Source organism: Balaenoptera musculus, chromosome 6, assembly GCF_009873245.2.
Source record: "Balaenoptera musculus isolate JJ_BM4_2016_0621 chromosome 6, mBalMus1.pri.v3, whole genome shotgun sequence".
Taxonomy (NCBI): domain Eukaryota; kingdom Metazoa; phylum Chordata; class Mammalia; order Artiodactyla; family Balaenopteridae; genus Balaenoptera; species Balaenoptera musculus.
In genome coordinates this window covers 8909279-8936065 of record NC_045790.1, presented here as the reverse complement: position 1 = coordinate 8936065, position 26787 = coordinate 8909279, and the positions used below count along the sequence as shown (strand labels likewise).

At 39.2% G+C, this 26787-nt stretch overlaps 1 protein-coding gene across 7 annotated transcripts in view; it reads left to right on the top strand.

The window, feature by feature from the left end:
- Window positions 1-26787, top strand: part of MSRA (methionine sulfoxide reductase A) — a 386587-nt gene that overhangs the window by 254775 nt on the left and 105025 nt on the right. For all 7 annotated transcript variants that reach the window (XR_005020264.1, XR_005020265.1, XM_036854962.1 and 4 more), the window contains exon 5: window positions 25903-26009. Coding sequence is in view for 5 of the 7 variants with exons in the window: in XM_036854962.1 (XP_036710857.1) it covers window positions 25903-26009 (107 nt within the window). In the remaining 2 variants the exon portion in view is untranslated. The remainder of the gene's footprint in view (window positions 1-25902; window positions 26010-26787) is intronic.

The window sequence follows — 26787 nt, the reverse complement described above, 5'->3', positions numbered from 1 at the left end:
ATGTATTTTAATTAGCATGTTGAAAGGCTTTACTGCCTTGTTTATAAAGTTAGGAAGGATTTGCAGGGGCCACTAAAAATCTTTAGTTATAATTTACTTCATTTTCTGGGAGAAGCAATCTCCTACAGTGGTATTAGCAAATGCGGGCTTCTTGCTAATGACAAGGGTCTAATATAGTAGAAACAGCAAGGATTGAAGCTTAAGTTCCCTTTCAATTAAATCAGATCTTCACAGTATAGACCAGACAGAGGAAATCCTGCACGTTCTTCCCTGCTTGAGGGTACTAAAGCAGCTCTCACGGCATCTGTCCCAGTGGAAAGGAGGAAATCCCCGTGGTCTGCCATTTTGAAGGGAGCAGAGCTGGTAAGAGCTATCAGAAAGTGTGGGCTTAGGCTTCCCTGGTGGCGCAGTGGTTGAGAGTCTGCCTGCCAATGCAGGGGACACGGGTTCAAGCCCTGGTCTGGGAAGATCCCACATGCCGCGGAGCAACTGGGCCCGTGAGCCACAACTACTGAGCCTGCGCGTCTGGAGCCTGTGCTCCGCAACAAGAGAGGCCGCGATGGTGAGAGGCCCGCGCACCGCGATGAAGAGTGGCCCCCTCTTGCCACAACTAAAGAAAGCCCTCCCACAGAAACGAAGACCCAACACAGCCATAAATAAATAAATAAATAAATTTTAAAATGGTCCACATCAAAAAAATCTTTAAAAAAGAAAGTGTGGGCTTTTAACGATATAGGGGGCCCAAGACCCGTGATTCCACAGCCAAAAGGCAGTGAGTCCTGAGAGGGGGCTGCTCAATGGATTAGCTTTGGGTGAAGTTTACAGATGACCGGCCAGTAAACGGAATAGTCTTTTTGCTGAATTTACCACGAAACCCCTGCTTTTGCCGAAGCATTCAGATACCACTGTTTAAGCTAATACGTCCTGTTCTGGCTTTGTCTTACTCATGGGACAAATACAGGTTCCTCCAGGCTCCTTCCTGACCGTGTGGTCCCCAAACTCCCCCGGTCTCCAGACAACACGGCAGAGCCCGACAGTTAGATTTGGGTTCTGGCACCAGATGGACCTCTTCCCAACCTCACGACCTTGACCAAGACACTTACTCCGTCTGAAACTCTGTTTTCTCATCTACAAAAAAGGGATAGTGATATCTATCCTGCATACTTCTTGGGTTGTCATAAGAATGAAATGAAATTATGTGAAAATCACTTGAAAACGTCAAGAACCATGCAAGTGGCTGCTTCGTAGTTGTGTTCTTCTCAACATAACAATACAACTTCACCAGTTTTATTTAGTTATTTTTATATCCTTGATTTCTGTGGGAAAATATATACCCTCTGCTTACTAAAGGGTGGGGTTTCTACCCACAAAGGTTCTTTTGTACTTCCTGCTAGTTGAAAAGATTTCAGCATTGTCCGTGTTCTCGTTCTGTGATGAAACTGCTGGCGGTGATGGTGATGAGGTTGGTGGGCAGAAACCGCCTCGTGTTTGCTGCTGACCCAGTGCTCAGAAGAACCACGTAAGATCCCAGCCTCTCATGCTTGCTCTGTAGCCCTGTGCCTAGCATGCTCTGTGCATGAATTCCATCGTTTCGGTCCTCCTTTTCCTGCCGGAGGGGGCAGGGCCCAGACCCTGTACCTTGAGCCAAGCCACAAGCACACAAGTGCACAATGTGGAGACTCAGCTTTGCCTGACTTGATCCCATAAACCTGACTTCTCGATTCCAACCTCTTTCACTCTCCTCGATCCTGGGGAAAGGACAGCACCATTTATGAAGCACCCCTTACGGGCCAGTCTTAGTGGTGGATGCTTTATACCTATCATTTCATTTAACCCTTACCATAATCTCATGAATTGGGGTTCACTGTCTTTGCTTAACAGAAGAGAAGAAATGAGGTTCCAGAAGACTGACAGTCTTGCTTGATGTTGTTGGCAACATTTGGACACAGCTCTGACTAAAGCCCAAATCTGTTTTCTTTCCCCTACACCAGAGGGGTCCATGCTTCTTGACTAGGAAGACCTCTTCTAAAGATAAACATTTTTCAGGATCCCCCATGTGATATAGTTGTGCCCTTAGTAACCTTTTTAAAGCAAATATATGAAAATGCTACTGCAAAGTTAATCACTTTAAACTGAATGCCTGTTTTATTAACTAGCACAGTGTCACGTACCTCTGGAAAATGGAAATGCCCACATGCATAATGCATTCCACAGCCTCGAGGCCATGCCTGCTGCACAGTTGGACTTGTGGACCTCTAGTAGTAGCTCCCGGCCTTCCCAGGGGCTGGGACCGCAGGTGGGGAACTGCTCTGGTGAGACGTGGCCTTTCTGCAGAGGCCTTCTGGCTGTGACTGCGAGCTGACCCCAATATCAGTTCCCCTACTTCTGAAGGATTGGAATTTTAGCTGGATGTGCAACCACCAATAAAGACTAAATTTCCCAGACTCCTTATGACTAAGGATAGCCACATGTCTGAATTCTGACTACCAGAGCATGAGTACCAGTGATGGTGTCAAATTCTGGGTTCGGTACACTTAGAGGAAAGGCCATTCTCCTCTTCTTTCTTCCTTCCCGCAAGTTACTTGTGGATGCAGTGATGAACCGTCTTAGACCACAGGGGTGGAGACCTCACCCTTGTAACTGAGGAGCTACAGGATCGAAGGCTCCAGAGTCAGTATCCCAGGCTGGACTCTTTAGGCAAGAACTTCTTTAAGCTATTGTTATTTTGGTTCATTTTAGGCCTTCTTTTCTTTTTCTTTTTTTTTTTTCTTACAACAGCTGAACTAATCCTTACTAAAATAGCCTTCAACTGTAAGCTGGTGATGAACTCCCACTCACTCTTCTGAAGATCTTAATTAAAATGCTTCCTTAATTAAAACAGCTTTAATCAAATCTGTTAAGAGTATGGACTCTGGGGTTAGAGGATATGGCTTTAACCAGGCCTGCCACGTACTAGCCATGTGGCCTGGGGAGGTTATGTCACCCACCGCCTCCTTTCTCTCTGTCTCTGCCTGACCACTGGGTCGTGGCTCTCATTACTCTCATCTGGCTGTCACAGTCGCCTCCTGACTGGCCTTGCCCCTTTCCCAATCCAGTACCCATAATGATCCGCCAAAAATACGAAACAAAAGTATGTCCCTCTCCTGCCTTTCCTTTGGGCTGATACACACTCTTTACCGTGGCAGCCTGGCCTGGGATCAGCTGACTGGCGCCTCCTGCTCCGGCCTCAGGCCCTGCCGCCCCTCCCCCTCCACACCCTCACCCACTGCATGTCTGCATCGTGGCCTTCATTCACCCCATTCCTGGAAGACACAAGTGCTCCCTTGCTGGGCCCATACCTACGGCTCCATCTGCCCACAGCTGTTGGCGTGATTGGCTCCTTCCTTTCCTTCAGCTTAAAGAGTCATGTCCTCAGAGAAGCCTTCGCTGACCCGCCCTAACTGAAGGAGGCTCTCCAGCCCTCCTCCCGGCTTTTGCCATCACTGCTCTCTCTTTTCTTCCTAACACTGATCACAGGGTGGACTGATTTGTCTGTTTATTGTTTATTAACTGTCTCCTCTTCTAGAAAGTAAGCTTCATATGAAATATTTTTTCATTGAACAAATGAATGAACGAACCTCAGTTTTCCCATCTGTAAAACGGTTCCTCTCCCATCAGCGTCCGTCAAGATGTAGGAAGGAATGTAGTCTGTTGTGCAGAGCCCAGTGCCAGGCACAGAATAAGCATGTCATCTATAATAGCCACCATCCTCATCCTGCCCATGTAAGAGCCATTTCACCAGCTCCCATTTGTTGGCCTTGCTCTCTCTTGAACCCCAGTATTCCTCCATTTTTTTCCCTCTCATTTTCCCCATCTTATGCTTTGAATACGCTTGATCATTTCCTGTGCTTGGTTCACACCCTTTATCCTCAATCAACTGCTCAGCATCCCTTTCCCTCCCACACCCACCCTCCACCCTCCCACGGGGAGCTCCCGGTTGCCCTCAGAAGCTTCATCTGGGTGTCCCCATGGGCCACACTGTCTCTGGTGTTGGTTTCATGGAGCCCTAGGACCACACACCCTGGCTTGCTGCCTCACCCTCAGAGCCAAGAGTAGGGGATTAATGTGGTTCCTCAGCCCGTGGTGGAGACTAGAGACCCCAAGGACTCTTCTCCATTCAGTGTCCGTGGACCGCACATTCCCCCCCCAGCACAGCCCCACACTCACTGTGCAGAATCGCTCGAGGTGCGCGGTTCCCAGAGAATCTGCGGTGGGGCTGGTCCGCTCCAACTTTAGCAGGTTTGCTTCATAGCCTCTTTCCAGGTGCACCATAGAGAAGCCAGTGCCTGGTGCTGTCTATCGGGGAATATTAATTGGAGAGAGAAAAATCCTCTTTTCCTTCTGTTTCTCATCAAGTTGGCAATTAAGTGCTGGTGTTCATATATTTGAACTGCCAAATTAATATCTGAACTTCGTTGTGCTGACCCTTTTAAGTTGGTCTTTTAAAATAAGTCACCAGTTTTGAAGGACTATCCTTTTTTTAGCCCACGTACAAGGAATCTATCATCTGCAAATAATTAGACAGTGGGAATTATATTGTATTGCTAATGAGCAGATGTGCATACTTATAGTGGAGGAACAGCTGCACACATACAAAATGCAAAAAAGACCCAAACCCAGCATTATGAATTCTGAAAGAGATTTCATTCTTTTAAGAATTTCAGAAACAGGAAAAAAAAGAAACAAAGAATTTAACTGATATTTTTCTTTATTAATTGTTCTTCCAGTCGTACTTTTCCTTGCATAACATTATCATATATGTACACAGTATCTTTGCTATTTGCAAATGTGCTATTTGCACTTTCAAATCCCTCTCTCATATAATACTATAGAGCTTATATTTAACATTTTTCCTCTGCCTTTCTAGTGCTTTAAGGGTTTGGTGCCTCCAGACTCAATGACAGACTCCTACCGGGTATTTACTCTGGGCTGAGCATGATGCTAGGTTCTTATGTGCATGTGATCCCATTTGATCCTTAAAGTAACCTGTGAGTAGGTGGTCTTAAACCCATTTTACAGATGAACAGATAGGCCCAGAGAGGTGAAGTGATTTTCCATGAGCCAGTTAGTACTTTATTGTCAGAGCTGGGATTTGGACCTAAGAGTTCAACTTCAAACCTTGTGTTATTTTCATTGTATGGTATGTGGTCCTACATTGTTACAAGATGCTATCAGCCAACAGAAAACACAACCACACCGTAACTGGAAACAGCAGCACATTATCCAATGAAGAGTATCTGTCCTAACAAGCTCCTTGTAATACATATTACAATTTTATAATCTGTTAAGGATTTTCAAGATTAAGAAGTTCAAATAGGCTTTTTTTTAGGCTATAAATCAAAATTTATTTGTAATGGATAGTGTGGTAGCAGAGGTTAAGAATGCTAATATCTTTTGGCAGCCTATACCAAGGGCAGGTATCCAAGAATTTCTTTTGAAAGATGTGATTAGGGTCAGTAAGTTCAAACAGGCTTTTGAAAACTTTCAGCCAGGAAGAATTCCACATATTTGAGATAGGAGAGTTTAGGTCATTTAAACTTTGCTGATCAATTCCTGAAATAATATAAAATCAATAAGAAGAAATGAAGTCAGAAGAATTACATTACTTCACATAAAAGAGTATTAAATTAGATAAGAGAAAAAAATCAGAGCTGATAACATTGGCAGGAACTAGAATTTCCAGGTTCTTAAATGGCAGGCTAGGCTATTCAGATCAACTTCTCATCAAAAGCAACTCAAAATGTTGGATAAGATATAAAAACATATTAAAAGCATCACATCAAAATCCCGACAAAATGATTAGGAATTACCATGTAAAATTGAAGGGAACAGAGGAATCCAGACTGGTAAGCAGAGGACTAAAACACCTTTGCTCTAGGGAATTTGCCAATTCCAGAAGAGTTGAGTCTTAAGGACCTTATTAAGCATATGGAGACTGTGACCAATGCAATTAAAGCACTCGGTCTAATGGACACATATAAAACACTGTACCCTACACCTTCTTAATCACACATGGAAATGTACTAAGCCATAGAGTCTCAATATGTTGCAGAGGGACTAAAATCATAGAGATTATGTTTCTCTTATCATAATGTGGTTATGCTGGAAATCAATAGCAAAAAGATATGTAGAAAATCCTTTTATGTTAGAATAGAAGAAATTTTCTAATTATCTTATGGATCAAAGATAAGCCATAATGGAAATCAGAAAATATTTTGAACTGACTGGTAATTAAAATACTACACTTCAAAACTTACAGGGCATAGCTAAAGCCGTTCTTAGAAGGAAATACAGAGCCTTAAATTCTTACATTAGAGGTGGTGCAAGACAGAGCTCAGCATCCATCTCAAGAACTTAGAAAGTCAACAACAACATAAACCAAACAATGAGGAAGAAAGAAATAATGAAGAACAGAAGTAAATGGAATAGGAAATAAAAAAGTAGTAGAGAGGATTAAGGAAGCCAGAAATTGATATTTCAAAATGGCTAGTAAAATTGATAAAGCATTGGTTAGTTGATCAAGGAAAAAATGAGGTCACAAATACCCATTATTGGGAAGAAAAAATGGGATATCACTGCAGATAGGCAACTTTACGTCAATACATTTGAAAAGTTAGATAATTAGATAAGACAGAGTCCTTAAAAATATAACAAAACTGGGAATTCCCTGGCAGTCCAGTGGGTAGGAGTCGGTGCTTTCACTACCGTGGCCTGTGTTCAATTCCTGGTTGAGGAACTAAGATCCTGCAAGCTGTGTGGCATGGCCAAAAACAAAACGAAACAAAACAAAACTGAATAGACCTATAATCATTAAGAAATTGAATCAGTATTTTAAAAGCTTCTCATAAAAATAACTCAGCTGCAGTTTTTTTGTTGTGTTATTTTTGTGGATCTTTAAAGCTGATTCTGATGTTTATTTGGAAAGGCAAAAGTTTAAGAAAAGCAGAGACACTCTTGCATAAGAACAAGAGGATGGGAGGATTCGTTCTTCCAGATATCAAGATTTATTATAAAGCACATACTACCCAAAGCAATCTACAGATTAAATGCAATCCCTATCAAAATACCTATGATATTTTTCACAGATCTAGAACAAATAATCTTAAAATTTATATGGAAGCACAAAAGACCCCAAATTGCCAGAGCAAGCAATCTGGAGAAAAAAGAACAAACCTGGAGGTATCGTGGTCCCTGACTTCAGACTGTAACACAAAACTACAGGAGTCAAAGCAGCATGGTGCTGGCACAAAAATAGACACATAGTTAAATGGAACAGGATAGAGAGCCCAGAATAAAGCCACGCACCTATGGTCAATTAAGCTGTGAAAAAGGAGACAAGAATGTAGAATGGAGAAAAGACAGTCTTCAGTAAGTGGTGCTGGGAACACTGGACAGCTACATGTAGAACAATGAGATTAGAACACTCCCTAACAACACATACAAAAATAAACTCAAAATGGATTAAAGACCTAAATGTAAGACCTGAAACCATATAACTCCTAGAAGAGAGCATAGGCAGAACACTCTTTGACATAAATTGTAGCAATTTTTTTTGATCTGTCTCCTAAGGCAAAAGAAATAAAAGCAAAAATAAACAAATGGAACCTAATTAAACTTAAAAGCTTTTGCACAGTAGAGGAAACCATTGACAGAATGAAGAGACAACCTACTGAATGGGAGAAAATATTTGCAAATGATTTGACTGATAAGGGGTTAATATCTAAAATATATAAACAGCTCATACAACTCAATATTGATAAACAAACAATCCAATTAAAAAATAAGCAGAAGACCTGAATAGACATTTTTCCAAAGAAGGTATACAGGTAACTAACAGGCACATGAAAGATATACAACATTGCTAATTGTTAGAGAAATGCAAATCAAAACTGCGGTGAGGTGCCACCTCACACCTGTCAGAATGACTAACATCAAAAAGTCTACACATAAATGTTGGCTAGGATGTGGAGAAAAGGGAACCCTTGTACACTGTTGATGGGAATGTAAAGTGGTGCAGCCACTATGGAAAACAGTATGGAAGTTCCTCAAAAAACTAAAAATAGAACTACCATATGATCCAGCAATTCCACTCTTGTATGTATATCTGAAAAAAATGAAAACACTAACTCAAAAAGATACATGCACCCCAGTGTTCATAGCAATGTTATTTACAATAGCTAAGATACAGAAGCAACCCAAGTGTTCATCAACAGATGAATGGTTAGAGAAGTTGTGGTATATATATATACAATGGAATATTACTCAGCCATAAAAATGATATTCTTCCATTTGCAACAATATAGATGGACCTAGAGGGTATTTTATGCTTAGTGAAATAAGTCAGACAGAGAAAGACAAATATTCCATGTTTTCACCTATGTGTGGAATCTAAAAAATAACACAAACAAATGTATATAACAAAACAAAAACAGACTCACAGATATAGAGAACAAACTAGTGCTTACCAGTGGGGAGAGGGGAGGAGGGGGGCAAGATAGGGGTACGGGATTGAGAGTATAAACTACTATGTATAAAATAAATAAGCAACGAGGATATATTGTACAGTACAGGGCAATATAGTAATTATTTTGTAATTTTATTTTTTTTAACTTTGGAAAGTTGATATTTCATTTTTAAAAATTTTTTATTAAAGTATAGTTGATTTACAAAGTTGTGTTAGTTTCAGGTGTACAGCAAGTGATTCAGTTATACATATACATATATCCACTCTTTTTAAGATTCTTTTCCTTATAGGTCACTACAGAGAATTGAGTAGAGTTCCCTGAGCTATACAGTAGGTCCTTATTAGTTATATATTTTATATATAGTAGTTTAAATGAAGTATAGTCTATAAAAAATATTGAATCACTATGCTGTACACATGAAATTAATAATATTATAAATCAACTATTATTCAATAAAAATAAGTTTAAAAAGAAAATCTAAAATATTGTAAGAAGAGTGAAAAAAAAAGTAAATTCCAAGTAGATTACAGACCTAAATGTGAAAACAAAACTACAAAACTTCAAGTAGATAATATCATTATGATCTTGGGTTTGAGAAGCATTTCTTAAACAAGATACATAAAGCACTAACCATAAGGGAAACTATTTGATAAATTTAACTATATTAAAATCACAACTTTGGTTCATCAAAAAACATCATAAAGAAAATGTAAGGATAGGGAGATTATATTTGCCAAAGTATTAATATCCAAGATATATAAAAAGTAGATTTTAAAATTATCTCCAGTAGATTTTTAAAAATGCAGACCACTGAATAGAAAAATGGACAAAGGACTTATAGTGGTGAGGAAACATGAAATGGTAATCTATGCCATTATTAATCAAGGAAATGCAAATTAAGATCAAGTGAGATTTCATTATACACCAAGCATACCGACAAAAAGTGAAAAGTCTGACATTAACAGACTTGAACGAATTGGCAAACATTTAGAGCTCTGAGCACTCTCATGAATTGATATGGGTTTATAAATTAACACACCTACTCTGGGAAATGGTTCAACATCTAGTTAAGTTGAGGACATGCAAAGCCAACAAGCCAACAATTTTATTTCTAGGTATGTACTCAAGAGAAATTTATACATATATAACAGAATGCAGGTCAAGAATGTACTTAGCAGCCCCAAGCTGGTAATGTTCATCAGCAGTAGAATGGATAAATCAGTTATGATCTATTCATACAAAGGGGTATTACAAAGCAATGAAAATGAAGAAAATAGAAGAATCTCATGAACATAACAGTAAGTGAAAGATTAAAACCACAGAATAACTTCATTGATGTAAATTTCAAAAATAGGTGATTACTGTTACGGAAATCAGGTGTGGGTACTACTGGAGAGAGGGAAGGTATTGTCATCAGTAGGGACACATGGAGGGCCTCCAAGGGTGCTGACAATTCTCTCTTTCTTGACCTGAGTGGTGGTTATATGAGCATTCACTTTATAATAAGTATACTAATATTACATATTGCAACATATTATATATAGTATGATAGCATTAATGTAAATACTTTAATAAACTGCATTTATGTTTTATGAACTTTTGTACATTTATGTATCTTTCTGTAATCAGATCTAGAAATTACAAAGGTTAATATATTGATTGCTGTTCCTGTTAATAATATGAACAATGCCCATGATGGAAGAATAACTTTGTCAATGTGTGTGCATATGCGTGCTTGGTACTGATTCAAATGTAAACATCTTATAAATCTCATTTACATGCCTAATGTTCTGTAGGGGAGTACTTTGGCTGACTCATTGCTACAAAACTTTAAGATTTGGATAGGAAATAGTGACATAGAAATTTTAATATTTTGAAAGTTTTCATACATTTTGATGATAATTTGAACATTTCAAGACTCATTATTTGGTCAAACTTGGGAGTTTGTAGCATAAGTGGATATGGAGTCCCAGACATTCTAAGAAAGATATCATAATTTAAAATACTTCCTTTGACTGACCAGAAATAGAATTTCTCTTTCATAAAAGGAAAAACTATACTAAGATAAATTTTTTTTGCCTTTTAGGAAGACATCACCACATCTTTTCAAAATAATTTATCCATGATTATAGAAGTAATGTTTTTTCATTACTGAAACCCTTCCTTTTAGGTACAGCGTGAATATTTGACACCTCTGTCATATAGCAATTTTCTTTTATCTCTTTTGAGATGCATTGCATTAAAAAATAGAAACAATATTGTGGAAATGGTAGGGAACACAGAATACTTTCTTTCAGAAGAGAGCCATGTAATATCTTTCATAGTTCACTATTTTCTACTTCAGTTTTTTTGCTTAAGTGATATATAATTTACAAATTGAGATAGTAGTGGATAAGAGCACGGCTCTGCAGTTAGCACTGCAGTTAGCACTTTGCAGATCCAGTACTGGCCCTGGGCAGGTGCTCAACCTTTCTCTGAGTGTTATTCAGTGTTTCAACTTTAAAATGAGATGTCATTTAAAATGGACAGAATTAATTTTCAGCCAGGTAATGTGAGATTATTCCATATTAATAAGACTTGTCTCAAACACCTGAGCTAAAGTCCGGGTGTGCCAGGAGGAAGGGTCACATGGGTGATAATAAGAGGTGCCAGCTGTTGCTGTGAGGGATGCAGGTTCATCTACCTGTTGGAGGACTTCAGAGTCCTGTGATGTTTTGCCCCCGTGGAGGCCCTATTCTCCAGCAGGAGGCAGGAGGTCATCCTTGAAGCAACACTCCACCAGTGCCACTCATCTGTGGTGGTCTTCCTGTGCCATCTCTGGGGAGGTGGGGTCAGTTTAAGAAGCAAGGAGTAGAGGTGCTGACTCTGTTCATGTATTTGGAATGTTTGAAGTTCTTTTTTTTCTTGCTTTAAAAAAAATTTTATTTTATTGATGTATAGTTGATTTACAATGCTGTGTTAGTTCCTGGTGTACAGCAAAGAGATTGTTATACATATATATAATAGTTTGCATCTGCTAATCCCAAACTCCCAATCCATCCCTCCCCCACTCCCCCTTGGCAACCACCAGTCTGTTCTCTATGTCTGTGAGTCTGTTTCTGTTTCGTAAATAAGTTCATTTGTGTCATATTTTAGATTCCACATATAAGTGATATCATACGGTATTTGTCTTTCTCCTTCTGACTTACTTCACTTAGTATGATAATCTCTAGGTGCATCCATGTTGCTGCAAATGGCATTATTTCATTCTTTTTCTATGGCTGAGTAGTATTCTGTTGTACATATGTACTACATCTTCTTTATCCATGGAATGTTTGAAGTTCTGAGTCATTCATTGGTTGTTTCATTATTCATTGAGAGAAATTTTGAAGAAGCAATTAGGAGTGTTCAAAATCTAGTAAACAGAGTTATAACAGCTAAGCCTCTGCTTATGCTAATCTCACAAAGTGAATTAAATACAGTGGAGACGTACCATCCTGAGTGCGACATTTCAGCATGTAGGCCAGTGGTCTTCCTCTGAGAATGGTGGCCCTTGGGCATGTGTAAGCCAGATGCTGACCACAAGAACTTTGATCTCATTAAGAGATCATTGTAGCAATTTAATAAACTCGTCTAATAATACTTTAATAAACATATCTAATAAGAGTTCATCTAGGAACCTAAACAACTAAAGTGATGGAATGTAAGAAACAACATAGCCCTGGAGGTGGGCAGTAAGGTGGCTTGAATGAGAGCAAAACTAGATGAATAGCTTGAAGTCTTAGGTTAGTTTCCCTAGATGCAGAGCCTGAGACAGGGATTTAGTACATGTGATTTATTGAGGAAAAAGAAAAGAACCTGTAAGGGAGTGAGGAAAGTAGGGTAGGGAAGGGGAAGAAGCTGAGCAAGGATGTGACCTCAGGTAGCCTGACCTTGGCCTGCTCCACAGCGGAGCCGGGAGAGGGGAATTATGGAGGTGTGGTCATATGACTTGTTTCACTCAATGAGATATGAGTGAAAGTATGGCTTGGAACTTCTGGGAAGTCTCTTTAAAGATAGAAGAAGTAGGAAGAAGTGTCCTTCTATTTTTCCTTTTTCTAATCTACAACTTGGATGTGACGGTTGTAGCACCAGAAGGCATCTTATGTCCTTGAGAATGAGAGCCATCTGCTAAGGATAGTTGTGTAGAAAGAAGAAATCTGAGTCCCTGGTGACCATGTGCCACCCGACCACCACTAGATCACCTAACTCAGTACCTTTCACTTAAAGTGAAAAAGAAATATAATTCTGTCTTGTTTAAGCCACTGTTACCTTTGTTCTCTGTTAACCTGATTGCAGTGCCTAAGTGGTATGGTGAGATGGGGCTGTACCAATTTTTGAGAGATATGAGGCTTTCTGAGAGATATGGTAAGATATTCTAGTCACCAGGAAACATGTTGTGATAACAACTTTAATGCTTCTTTTTTTCCTGCCCAAGCTATTAAATAAGACGGAAAAAAGGTGCTTTTCTTGCCTTCTCCATAAAATTGAGAACTTTCTCTCTTTCAGACTATATGCATGTTGATTTTAATTTGTGCTTATGTTCTTCTCTTCTTTGTGGACTTGCAATGTGTAGCTTAAAATGCTATTTTACCAAAAACGGAAAAAAAACGTATTGTGTTCTCTAATGCAAATCTCTTAAATTTGGGAGTAAAAAGTGAAACCAAACTGGTAACCAATGAAATAAGCAGATGCAAATGAAAATATGAATACCAAAGACCTCTGATACTCTTTTATAACTGTTGGTTTCCACATATCCTAGAGCTTTCACTTTTCACATGTTGCTTCATTTAGCTGCTTTGAATATGTAGGCTTTTATAAGCAATGATATCAAAAGATGTAGTTCATTAATATACAGCAGTGGGTCTCAATTTTGCCCACTAGGGGACATTTGGCAATGTATGGAGATATTTTTGGTTGTCACAACAGGGTGGATTCTGCTGGCATCAGTGGATAAAATCAAGGGATACTGCTACACATCCAACAATGCGTAGGACTGCCCCTCACAACAAAGAATTACCCAGGCCAAGATGTCAATAGGGCCAAAGTTAAGAAACCCTGATAGGGAATCCTTGGTAGTCATCCTTTTATTTTAACAGTTCAGATGCCCAACGATGTCTTTAAAATCACTTAAATTTCATTTCTAGTATATTAATTAATTTCTTAGCTTTTTCTTCCCTCTTTAAAATAGCCCAAGTACTCTTGCCTCCCTCAAATGACCTAGTTAACACTTTCCCTTGCTGATGCTTTATCATCTCCTGGTATGCAAAAGAGTGGCTGAGGTTTATGCTTAACCAAAATCACATGGAAGCAAATTTCAATGTAATTTCCTGGGGTGCCGGAGCTCATGTTCTTCTACTCCACCCTCTTGTCTCCATCCTATTCCTGGGGTGCCTGGATTAAAAAATCAGGAATTGAACACATTTTTATTCTAAATCCAATGGCTACTTGGAAGGAAATTTTACTTTACTTGCCTTCACTTTACTTTTCAAAGGCATCTTACTTCAGTGAATATTAATATGCAGAATAACTGATTAATGTACTGGCTTTCATAACATTTAAAGGAATAATAAACAAGTCAAAACTCTAAGTCTAGTGTGAAAAATATGAAAATGAGTATGTTTCATAGCAGGGAGTTGCAGCATTATATCACGTTTCTGCATCTGTCACCTTTCTGCATGATGTTCAGTCTGCTCTGAGAATGGAAAATCTGAAAAACGATGCCCTTAGGCTTTGTTCATGGGAAGAAGGGTGAAATATTAGGCTTGCAGTACTGGGAACGATGATAGGATTATGTAGTGAAATGACCCACTATTGCAAGGAACTACCAGTTCATTTATTCAACCTACACAAGCAGAGACAGCCAGGAAACATTTGTTAAGCAGCCCTGAATTAGGGCTCTGCAGAAGATCCAGGTGTTCATACTAGCTTTATCATCACACACCATGAAGTATCGACTCTAGATCAGGGAGGAGGCTGTGGAAAGGGAAAGAAAAACGTTACTGAAGGATTTTACAGAAAACAAAGGTAAAGCTAGGTGACTGCCTGGCTTAAGGCATAAAGGAGACTCAAATGAAACATGGATTACTACAAAATTGAAAGCTTGGGTTGCTAGAAGAATGGTCCAGTCAATGGATAGAGATGAGAATGGTGGGGGACAATGAAAGATAATGAGGTCAAGTTGAGAATCCAGGGACGATGGAGCCTAGATATGTAAACGTCTAACGGGAATGTGGCTCTACATGGCTGATGCCTGGAAGAGAACTTGAATCACAAGTTCAGACTTGTAAGTTCACAGCATAGAGAAGGAAGTTTCATTGGAGGGCACATGGAAGGGAGGATGATGGACAGAGACCGAGCCCAGGAACATCTGTAGTAAGGAGGATGGTGGGGGGGAAATGGAAAAGCAAATAGACATAAAGTGGTCAAGAAATAGTGAAATTCTGAGGTGAGTACAGTGTTACAAGGCCAAGGGAAAAAGCATTTAAGGAGGGAAGGCACTGTGAACACTGTTGGATCAGAGTGATTGAGAAGAATGAAGATAAAAGGGTAAAAAAATAGATAAAATTATTTTTTTTGATTAATCACGGTGATTTAAAAATTTTTGTCACCATCCAGATGCTGTTCATATAAATTTTTAATCTGAATTATTTTACTGAAATAAATTTACAGAGTCCATTTGTTAACAGAATAGAACAAAACAAAAAGTACACCCAAAACCTCCACAAAAACCTTAAGGGAATTTTTTCAGTCTGTCTGTCTGTGTCCCCATACCCATTATTTTAACTATAAATGGTTTTTTTAAATTAGGGTGAGAAGATATTTGGAAAATATTTAGCTCAAAGCCTTCTGTTTATGATCAAGAAGGAGTAATAGGGACTGGATTTACTCTCCCACTTGAAATAACTAAAAAAATCAGACAAAACAATGAAACAATGGTTCTCACACATTAGACATAAGAAAAACAAACAAGTCCTACAAATGCCCTACCTTATTTCCTGGAGAAAGTTTCTAGGCTGCAAAGCAAGGAGGAGGAACCCAGGCCAAGTCTCCCAGTCTCCATGGGTTCAGGAGATGGCACTGGGAGTCCAGGGATGCGCTGAGGAAGGTGGAATTCACAGAACAGAAGAAGGGAGGAGAGAAACACTCAGAGAGTGGGTTCTCTGGGGATCTGCAAAGGGTTCTCTTGAGTAATTGTCTGAGTACTGACCGGCATATGTGTGATTAAACAACCTGAGGCCAGAAAAAGGATCACCTTGAAGAATTAGAGGGAACAATTCCCAGAGCTCACACAGGGTTGGGAATACTGCCCATTCTCATTACCTAGAATGGAAAATATAAAAACTCATTGAACATCAGGTAGAGTACTTCTGAAGGCTTTACCTCATTAGTGGGGCAATTAATGTAGATTAAAAGTTTTTCTGGTCCAAAGTAACAATGCTTGAAAGCAAGAATCAAAAGGATATGTTATTTTTGCAAAGTAACTTAATCTCTCAGAACAAACTATATGAATACATATGTAGGAATAACAAAATATCCAGCACCCGACAAGATAAAATTCACAATTTCTGGCATTCAACAAGCATGCAAATAAGCAAGAAAATGCTATCTTTAATGAGAAAAATCAATTAATTGAAAATGATATAAACTTGATGCAGATAATGACACTAGCACAGGTTTTAAAGCCATTAAAACTATTCAGTATGTTTAAGAAGCTAGAGGGAAGATTGAACATGTGAAGTAGAAAGACAAAAAATAAAAAAAAGACCCAGTCCATCTTCAAGAAATGAATACTACAATGCCTGAGATTAAAAAATTGAATAATGTCAGAAAAAAATCCAAATTTGATAAAGACTATAAAACCACTGATCCACGAAGCTAAATGAACACCAAACACAAGAAACATGAAGAAAAACATCACAACACATCATAATCAAATCAGTAAGATAAGTGATAAACAGAAAATTTTAAAAGCAGCCACAGGAAAAGAAGATAATTTCATACAGAAGAACAAAGATAGGAAGATGGCAGATTTCTCATCAGCAGCAATGCCAGCTAGGAGACAGTGGAGCAATATCTTTAAGTACTGAAAGAAAAAGAATTGTCATACTAGAATTCTTTGCTTGGTGAATACATCTTTCAAAAATAAAGCAAAAGTATTTTTTCAGATGTACAAAAGCTGGATTGAATTCATCACCAGCAGACCCAAGCTAGAAGGAAATGTTAAAGGAAGCCCTTCAAACAGAAAGAAAGAAGATGATGCCATTGGGAAATCTGGATCTCCACAAGGAATAAAGAGTACTAGAAATGTTAACTACATGTTAACTAAATATAAAGATTTTTAAAGTTTTAAATATCTTTAAAAGATAAACCACTGCTTAAAGCAAAAATAATAAGTGTATTTTGAGGGTTATAAGATATGTAGAAGTAAAATGTTAGGCAAAAATAGCACAAAGTCAAAATATAGATCAATGGAACAGGATAGAAAGCCCAGAGATAAACCCATGCAGCTCTGGTCACCTAAGGTCACCTAATCTATGACAAAGGAGGCCAGAATATACCTGGCCAGAATGGAGCAAAGACAGCCTCTTCAATAAATGGTGCTGGGAAAACTGGGCAGCTACATGTAAAAGAAGGAAATTAGAACACTCCCTAACACCATATACAAAAATAAACTCAAAATGGATTAGAGACCTATATGTAAGGTGAGACAGTATAAAACTCTTAGAGGAAAACATAGGCAGAACACTCATTGACATAAATCGCAGCAAGATCTTTTTTGACCCACCTCCTAGAGTAATGAGAATAAAAACAAAAGTAAACATATGAGACCTAATTAAACTTAAAAGCTTTTGCACAGCAAAGGAAACCATAAACAAGACCAAAGACGACCCTCAGAATGGGAGAAAATATTTGCAAATGAAGCAACTGACAAAGGATTAATCTCCAAAATATACAAACAGCTCATGCAGCTCAATATCAGAAAAACAAACAACCCAATCCAAAAATCGGGGGAAGACTTAAATAGACATTTCTCCAAAGAAAACATACAGATGGCCAACAAACACATGAAAAGATGCTCAACACCACTGATTATTAGAGAAATGCAAATCAAAACTACACTGAGATATCACCTCACACCTGTCAGAATGGCCACCATCACAAAATCTACAAACAATAAATGCTGGAGAGGGTGTGGAGAAAAGGGAACCCTCTCGCACTGTTGATGGGAATGTAAATTGATACGGCCACTATGGAGAACAGTATGGAGGTTCCTTAAAAAACTAAAAGTAGAGCTACCATGTGACCTAGCAATCCCACTACTGGGCATACACCCAGAGAAAACCATAATTCAAAAAGACACATGCACCCCAGTGTTCACTGCAGCACTATTTACAGTAGCCAGGACATGGAAACAACCTAAATGTCCATCAGCAGAGGAATGGATAAAGAAGATGTGGTACATATATACAATGGAATATTACTCAGCCATAAAAAGGAACGAAATTGGGTCATTTGTAGAGATGTGGATGGACCTAGAGACTGTCATACAGAGTGAAGTAAGTCAGAAAGAGAAAAACAAATATCATATATTAATGCATATATGTGGAATCTGAAAAAACTGGTATAGACAATCTTGTTTACAAAGCAGAAATAGAGACACTGAGGTAGAGAACTAACGTATGGATACCGAGGGGGAAGGGGGATAGGATGAATTGGGAGATTGGGATTGACATATATACACTATTGATACTATGTGTAAAATAGATAACTAATGAGAACCTACTATATAGCACAGGGAACTCTACTTAGTGCTCTGTGGTGACCTAAATGGGAAGGAAATGCAAAAAAGAGGGGATCTATGTATACGTATAGCTGATTCACTTTGCTGTACAATAGAAACTAACACAACATTGTAAAGCAACTATACTCCAATAAAAATGTAAAAAAAAAAAAGAAAGAAAGTAACAGAGGCAGTACGAAGATGTGGTTAAGAGCAGAGTCCTGGAACCAGACTATGGAGAAATAAAAAATAAAAGCACACAATATATACTATTAAAAAAAATAGCTCAAAGTCTGGGAGGAGAGACTACAAAGTGGAAGAAGGATAGTGTTTTCCAAACATGGCGCTGGAACAATTGCATTTGCAGCAAACAACTACAAACTACCGCCACCACAAGAAAACCAAAACAGCTTTGATCCATATCTCGCACCATATACAAAACATAAGATGAATCATAGCCCTAAATTTAAAACCTGAAACTATAAAACATCTAGAGGGAAATATAGGAGAAAATCTTTGTGACTTGGGTTAGGTAAAGATTTTTTTTGATACAACACCAAAAACATGATCCATAAAAGAAAACACTGATAATTTGGACTTCATCAAAATTAATTTGTGCTCTTTGAAAGTCATTGTTAAGAGAATGAAAGACAAGCCACAGATTGGGAGAAAATATTTTCAAGTATATATCTGATAGGATATTTGTATCCAGAATATATAAAGAACTCAAAATTCAATAATAAGAGGCAATACAATTTAAAAATGGGAAAAAATTGAACACTTTACCGGAGAAGGTGTACAAATGGCAAATTATCACATGAAAAGATGCTCAACATTATTAGACATTTAAGAAGTTCAAATTAAAACCACAATAAGATACTATTACACATACTTTGACAATGGCTAAAATTAAAAGTACTGACCATGACAAGTGTTTGTGTAGGTATGACAACTGAGCTTTCATACATTGCTGGTAGGTAATGTAAACTGTTACAACCACTTTGGAAAAAGTTTGGCAGTTTCTTAAAAAGGTAAACATAAATGTACCAGCCATTCCACTCCCAGGTATTTATCCAGGAGAAATGAAAGCATATGTGCATACAAAGACCTGTACATGAATAATCACAGTAGCTTTATTTTAATAGCAAGAGGCTGCAAAGAACCCAAATATCCATCAACAGGTCAGTGAATAAACAAATTTGGCATATCCAATCAATGGAACACTGCTCAGCAATAAAAGGAAGCAACTGTTGCTACATACAACAGCATGGTTGAGTTACCAAAAATGAGTACACACGACATGATTCCAATTGTGTAAAACTCTAGAAAAATACAGATGACAGAATGAAGATCAGTGTTTGCCTGGGGCTTTAGGATGGGGGCTGGGAGTGGTGAGAAGGGGAGATTTAAAAGGGGTATGAGGAAATTTTGTAAGTGTTCATTATCTTGATTGTGGTGATGGTTTCATGGCGTATACACGTGTCAAAACCGATCAAATTATACAGTTTAAATATATACCATTTATGGTATGTCAATTATACCTTAATAAAACTGGTTTTAAAAGGATCTACCCCAAATCCTTACTGATGCTGAATTGAGGCCCGAGAGGTTAAGAGGCATGGATTCTAGATGGATCCATGTTCATCCTAGTGATCACAGCTTGCCTCTCTGCATTCATATCTGTTTGTTGATACATTCTAGACATTTCCTGAGACTGAGATCAGGCTCAGTGGTCTGTGTTTTAGCTGAATCTCTAGGAAGGTTCCTGAACTCAGCTAGATGCTTAGTAGCTCATTTCTTGACAGGAATTTTTAAATTCTTAAGTAGTATGTTGAAAACTTCTCCTGCTTGAATTTCTGCATTAGAAGTCACAAGGGGATGGGGGAGATATGTTTACTGAGCTCCTATGTAAGATACCTAGCAAACCTGTGAAGTACGTATCACCATCCCCACTTTTCCAAATGAGGACACTGAAGCTTAGATGGGTCTAGTACCTTGGCTGAGGTTACACAGTAAACACAGAGATGGAATTAGAATCCAGAACCATCTCATGGCAAAACTCATGCCAGTTTCTCTGCCTCATGCAGCAGACCATAATCAGGATCCATTTTTTCCTAGCGACTGGCTGTAGAAGAGAAGAATATAGATTCATCCTGGTGGGAGTCACCCGGTCTCTGTAGCCAACATGGGTAGTCCTCTAATGAGATTGCTCCTTTGAAGTTCCCTAACACAGAGTCAGTAATTTCAGACCATTAGGAATATGTCCTTCCTTGCCCTGATGTTCATTATCAGCTGGTGACTCCTGAAATTTCTTAATTACCTCACAACAGCTCACAGTGTGAACTTCCCTTTAAAATTTCCATGTTCAGGCATATTTCTCATCTCTCTAGTCTGAATATATAAAACAGGACTAGTACCCAAAGATGAGCCAAAGTTTAGAGGGCCACTGAGCAGGTGAGAACTCATCCATCTTTTCGCTTCATTATAGGTTAAGCATTTCTCTGTTTTCCAGCATTTTCTCTGGCTCCACTGAGAGAGAGGGAAATCTTAGAGCAGTCTCATGATGGTTTGTCCCTTTCCAATCTTATTTGGAGAAGATGGATGGAGAAATCTCAAACAGTTGGTGGATGCCAAGAGGGCAGTTCTTTTCAAGAATGCCCCAAAGCCCAGTCCTTATTAATCAGTTTAGAGAGTGTTATGGAAGAATTTTAAGCACAAGATGTTGTTTCTGAGCTGGTTATTCTCTTTTCACCCCCTACAGCAAGTCTATTGCTTACTTTCCTGGGATGTGAAGACAGCCAAATAACATCAATAATTTATCCTCCTAGTTTTTCCAAAGCCAAGTGGAAGGCACAGTGAACTTTGCAACACATATTGAATCAATGTGAAAGAGAGCTCTGGATTCGTGATGATTATGCTCACCCAGGGTTCCATGGAATTCTGTGGCTCCCTTGAAACTGATCTTTTCATACGTCCCTGGTGCCCCGTGTGTCCTGTCAAGACACCCATGCGGCCTCGTGCTCAACCGACTGGCTTCATTTCCTTCCAGGACAATTGGCAGGACCCAGGCTCATCTCCTCACAGCCCTCAGCATAGACCAAGCTTCTTCTTATTTCTGGGTCTTGGGCTGGGATGCTCCACTCCCCACCAGATGCACCGCACACACACTTTGTTCCATTGTCTTCGATTGTTTTGCTGTAACTTCTTGTGCATCAGTCTTGAAAAGAGAAAGAGCTTCCGTGTCAGGTAGATCTAAGTTTAACTCATAAGATGGCATTCACCGTACTAGGATGGGGACCTAGTTGAAAAATGAGACCATCTTATTTCTGAATCCCAGTATCTGGTACCTTGCCTGATTCAGAGAAAGACGGATGAATGAGTGGAAGGAAGAAAAGAAGGCAGGAAGTCAGAAAGAAGGGCTTTAAAAACTTCGTTTTTCAATAATTTTTAATTGTTTTTGTTTCTTTCTACCACCCACTCTGCAAGTCTTTCTTTCCCCCTTTTTAGTAACCCAGTGGGTGTGAGCTTGAGAGATACAAGATAATGTTAACAAGCTTGATTTTCCTCAAACTTCAGATCAGAGACCAAGCGTGAAGACATTGCATTTGAAAGCGCTTCATGGGTAGGAGCAGGGGAGGGAGAATTCACTCAAAGAATTCTTCCCCTTTCTTGGGTTTGTTTTCCATGGAAATGAAGAACTGGGATGGACATGAGCAGAGTTAAAATTTAACTAGGAAGGTAATTCTGTTAAAAAAAAATGTAATAAACTAAAAGTTTAGTTAAAAACTGAACAGTACATTTCTACACACATAAAATGAATTCTGACCCTCTCTTTGGATTGTTTATCTGTGAGACCCCTGCTGTGTGAGTATCTGAGATATTAATATAAATAACGCTTTTCTGGGGAAAAAGGGTCACTCCTAAAGTATCTTGTGTGACGTCATTCGTTATTTTTATTTCTAACTAGTTGTTCTGAACTATTCTAAGATTTTGAAAAGTTGTAAAAATGAAAGTATTTAACCCCTACATAATTTTTTATAGTCAACAAAGCACTTTACAGGTTCCATCTCATTTGCTCCTCAAACAAACCTATAGCTTAGGCCCATATAATCCTTGTTCTACAGAAGAGGTTTGAAGCTCAGAAAGATTAGGAAATTTGCATAAAACATGTCAGTGGCAGAGTCAGACTTAAAAACAAGCTCTTGCAGCTCTAAGTCCTAGGCTTCTGACAAGAGATTTAGTAAACAGGTTTTCCTCACATGTGAATTACTGTTTTGCGTTCATTATGTAAACCAATAGAGGTTGAAAGAAATGGTGAAAAGTTTAATGATGCTAAACATCTATAAATGCAATGTATTAAAAATAATGAGAAGAGAAAAGCCCTAGTTCTATAGGTTTCTCAGTCTTTTGAGCTTCAAATCGTATTTCCCAGTGAACCATCTGCTTTCAAATTTGAAGCTTCTATCCACTTAATAAGCCCCTTCATTAGTGAACCGAAAGGTACATGCATTGGAATTAACCAAATACGCACACGTGTACGTGGATATAGATGTATGGTTTTGACTTAAGATATTATACCTTCTCCTCAGGATGAACTGTGATGGAAAAATGCAATCAAAATAACGTTATCCTTGAGTAGACCGGAGAGTTAATGCCTAGTCCAGTATCACTCAAGACTCAAAGAAATCCGAATACAGGCTTTCATGTTTTCTCTCCATCCCCTAGTGTATCTCTTTAACACTTTCTTGTCTTCCTTCCTGGCCAGTCAGGGGTTTAGCCAGAGTGACCAGGAAGAGAGGGTATTGTTTCTGACATGAAGAACTTTTAGTTTTATTAGAACATCCAAGAAGGGATGTGACTAGAAGGTTGAAGCTGTAAATTCAAAACTGAGAGACTTCTGCCCACAGATGTGACTGTTAATTGTGTGAATAGCTCCCATCTTTCCAATGGACGGTTAGTTTGGGTTCGTACAGTGGGAGAGGTGCAGTGAGTCTGGGGTAGGGCTGTGGGTAATGCCCACGAAGTTACTCGTCTTTAAAGCTGTCCACAGTGTGTTGGGGACAGCCCAGACCTGCACAGGAAGACAGCGACAACAGTGGGAGGAGCCACATCGATTACAGTGTTACAGTGAACAGGCGATCAAGTTAGAATGTAGGATCGAGGGATCATGGCTTCAGGGAAGGGCCCATAAATCCCCATCCCCTATTACAGTAGTAGTATGAACTCTAATTGTATAAATAATTCATGGATTATTTTTTTATAGAAATTCATTACCTTATATACTTGCCCAGCACGACAGCCATGTGCATCTTTTCTGCCCAACCACATAATTTTGTGAAGTCTTCCAGATGTTTCTACCCCTTAGGTTGTCATGTCACTGCAAGAGCAGCTCTAAAAAATCGATGTAAACTTAAGGGTTTCATTGTGTAATCCTTATACCAGATGCTTCGTAAAAATATGATCTGTGAAAGGGCCCACTGTTAAACCATATCCTTGGAGTGATTCTTAATTATTCCCACTCTGTTTTCTAAAAAGCCAATTTTTATCTGTAAGCAACAATTTTCCATGATCCTATGATAATTCAGAGACCTCCAAGTAAACACACAGATATTATTGTCTTCAGTGTACAAGGTGTATGTAATCTTAGTAAAACTTATTGAAAAATATAAATAAATCATACCTGCAGGTTCTCTTTTACTCACATGCTAATTTCTCTTTTAAAAAAAGAAAACTTAAATAGATTTAAACAACTACACATGGAGACAGCGTTTTTTGGCATCTTGTTCTGAACGGAGAGGGGTCTGACTACCAAAAATCAGCCATCCGGCAATATTTTTTCTTCGTGGAGAATGTTTCAGAAGGAACAATGATGCAGCCATCTTGCCATTATGCAAATGGATGTTAGGACAAAAGGATGGGAAGTCGTCACACGGGAAAAGCCCTACTTGTAAGGGAAGGAGGGAAAATTGAAAACAAAGAACATTCTGGAATGTATATTTTTCCAGTCTCTTACCCTTCACTAGAATGTGAGCTCTGTGAAGGCAGGGTTCTCTTTCATTCATTGCTATATCCTCAGCATCTGAAAAAGTACTCAGCATGTATTAGGTGCTTAATAAATAATATTTATAATAATACATACTGTATACTGTAGATAATACTTACAATATATATTGTACACCATAAGACTACTACTATAATACTTAAATGAATATATAACTTAGAAAGAAATGAAATAGATATCCTGATTTGGTATTAATCGATGCTTATTGGAGGCATGGGCTGGTTTATTTTTATTATATAATATTAAATTAATATTTTGATGTCATTATTGGTATTGGCTCTTTAAGCCGCTTAGTTCCTGGTCCCCATGTGACCTTTGTGCATTGAGGAGAGGAGGGGACTCTGAAGGTGGGAGAATGGCGTTTTTAGGAAGTCAGCTAAGCTGGGGGCTCGAAAATATGGAACTGTTTGTTTTGGAAAGTTGCATCTTTTACTGGAGGAGTTTGGGGGCACTTGTTAAAACTGAAACTGATGCTTGAATGATGCAGTAAACATGTGTGAAGTTCATTTTACAACAACATGGGGATCTGTAGGGGATCTATGGCAGGCCTGTGGCTGTTTAACTTGGGGACTCTATCATTCAGTTAGAAATTGACCAGCATCTACACTTCAGCTGCTGTGACAGGATGGAAAGTACGCTGGGCTGATTTTAAGTGCTAGGTTTTTCTTTGATTAGGTGCATGACCTTAGGCAAACTCTTTAAACTCGCTGAGCATCAGTCACTTTGTCATTTATTAGGCATCTCCTGTGTGCAAAGCACTAGGCCAGGCACTTCCACGTATATTATTCCATTTCCTTATCTGCCAGTCGAGGGACGGTAACACCTGCCACACAGAATGTCTCATTAGGATCCAAGGAAACAGTGTGTATCACGGTGCTTTGCAAGCGATACATGGTTATGGCTTAAATATCTGCATAGAAAAATGCATATTTGCAGAGCATCTACTGCGATGCAAGGCCTGTGATAAATTTACCTTAAGTTCAAAGATATTTGTTACAATTAAAATAGGCAGGGGCTTCCCTGGTGGCACAGTGGTTGAGAGTCTGCCTGCTAATGCAGGGGACACGGGTTCGAGCCCTGGTCTGGTAAGATCCCACATGCCATGGAGCAACTAGGCCCGTGAGCCACAATTACTGAGCCTGCGCGTCTGGAGCCTGTGCTCCGCAACAAGAGAGGCCGCGATAGTGAGAGGCCCGCGCACCGCGATGAAGAGTGGCCCCCGCTTGCCGCAACTAGAGAAAGCCCTCGCACAGAGACAAAGACCCAACACAGCCAAAAATAAATAAATAAATTTTAAAAAGGTAGCAACAATTAAGACAGAGAAATAGGGGTAGATATAAACTAAATAATTTTTTTTAAAAAGTTAAAAAAAAAATAGGCAAAGCAAAACAGGTACGTTGCATGCTTGTTTAAGGAGAGTGGTGTCAGGATGCAGTTAAAACAAGCACTTAGCAGGACATGAGTCATGGAGAATGTGTGGCACTGGCCTCGTTGCCCAGGCCACCCCAGTAATCCTCTGCTTTCTGCTTTCCCAGGCTTGCGCCAAGGCAACGACCACGGCTCTCAGTACCGCTCTGCCATCTACCCGACCTCTGCTGAGCACATGGAGACATCCCTGAGGTCCAAAGAGGACTACCAGAAGGTAGGGTCCCCTCTCCCTCCCGGACCCCACCTGTGGAGGGAGAGTCTGGTTCTTGGCACCTGGCACTGTGTTCTGTTTTCATATGTTTTGGAAATTTCTGTCAGCCTGTTGGAATAGAGCCTTTCTGCTCCATAGAAGAATAGGCCCTTATGCCATTTCTCTTTAAAGTCAACTCCTCCAGATGAATATACAGCTTAACATATAATCTCTCTTGCTCTCTGAGTCTCTCTCTTTTTTTTTCTCTGCCTGTCTTAATCTGCTCAGGCTACCATAACAAAGTACTACAGACTGGGGCGGCGGGGCGGGGAGGCTTAAACAACAGAAATCTATTGTCTCACAGTTGAGGAGGCTGGGAGTTTAAAATCACGTTGTTGGCAGGGCTGGGTCCTTTGGAGGCTGTGAGGGCAGGATCTGCTCCAGGCCTCTCTCCTGGGCTTGTAGACGGCCGTCTTCTCCCTGTGTCTTCACATCATCTGCCTTCTAGGTGTGCCTGTTTCTGTGTCCAAATGAACACCTTTATGACAACTCCAGTCATATTAGATTAGGGCCTTACCTAATGACCATGTTTAACTTGATTATCTCTGTTAAAGACCCTATCTCTGGGAGGGAGGGAGATGCAAGAGGGAGGAGATATGGGGATATACGTATATGTATAGCTGATTCACTTTGTTATACAGCAGAAACTAACACACCATTGTAAAGCAATTATACTCCAATAAAGATGTTAAAAAAAAAAAACACAACAAACCCTATCTCCAGATAAGTTCACATTCTGAGT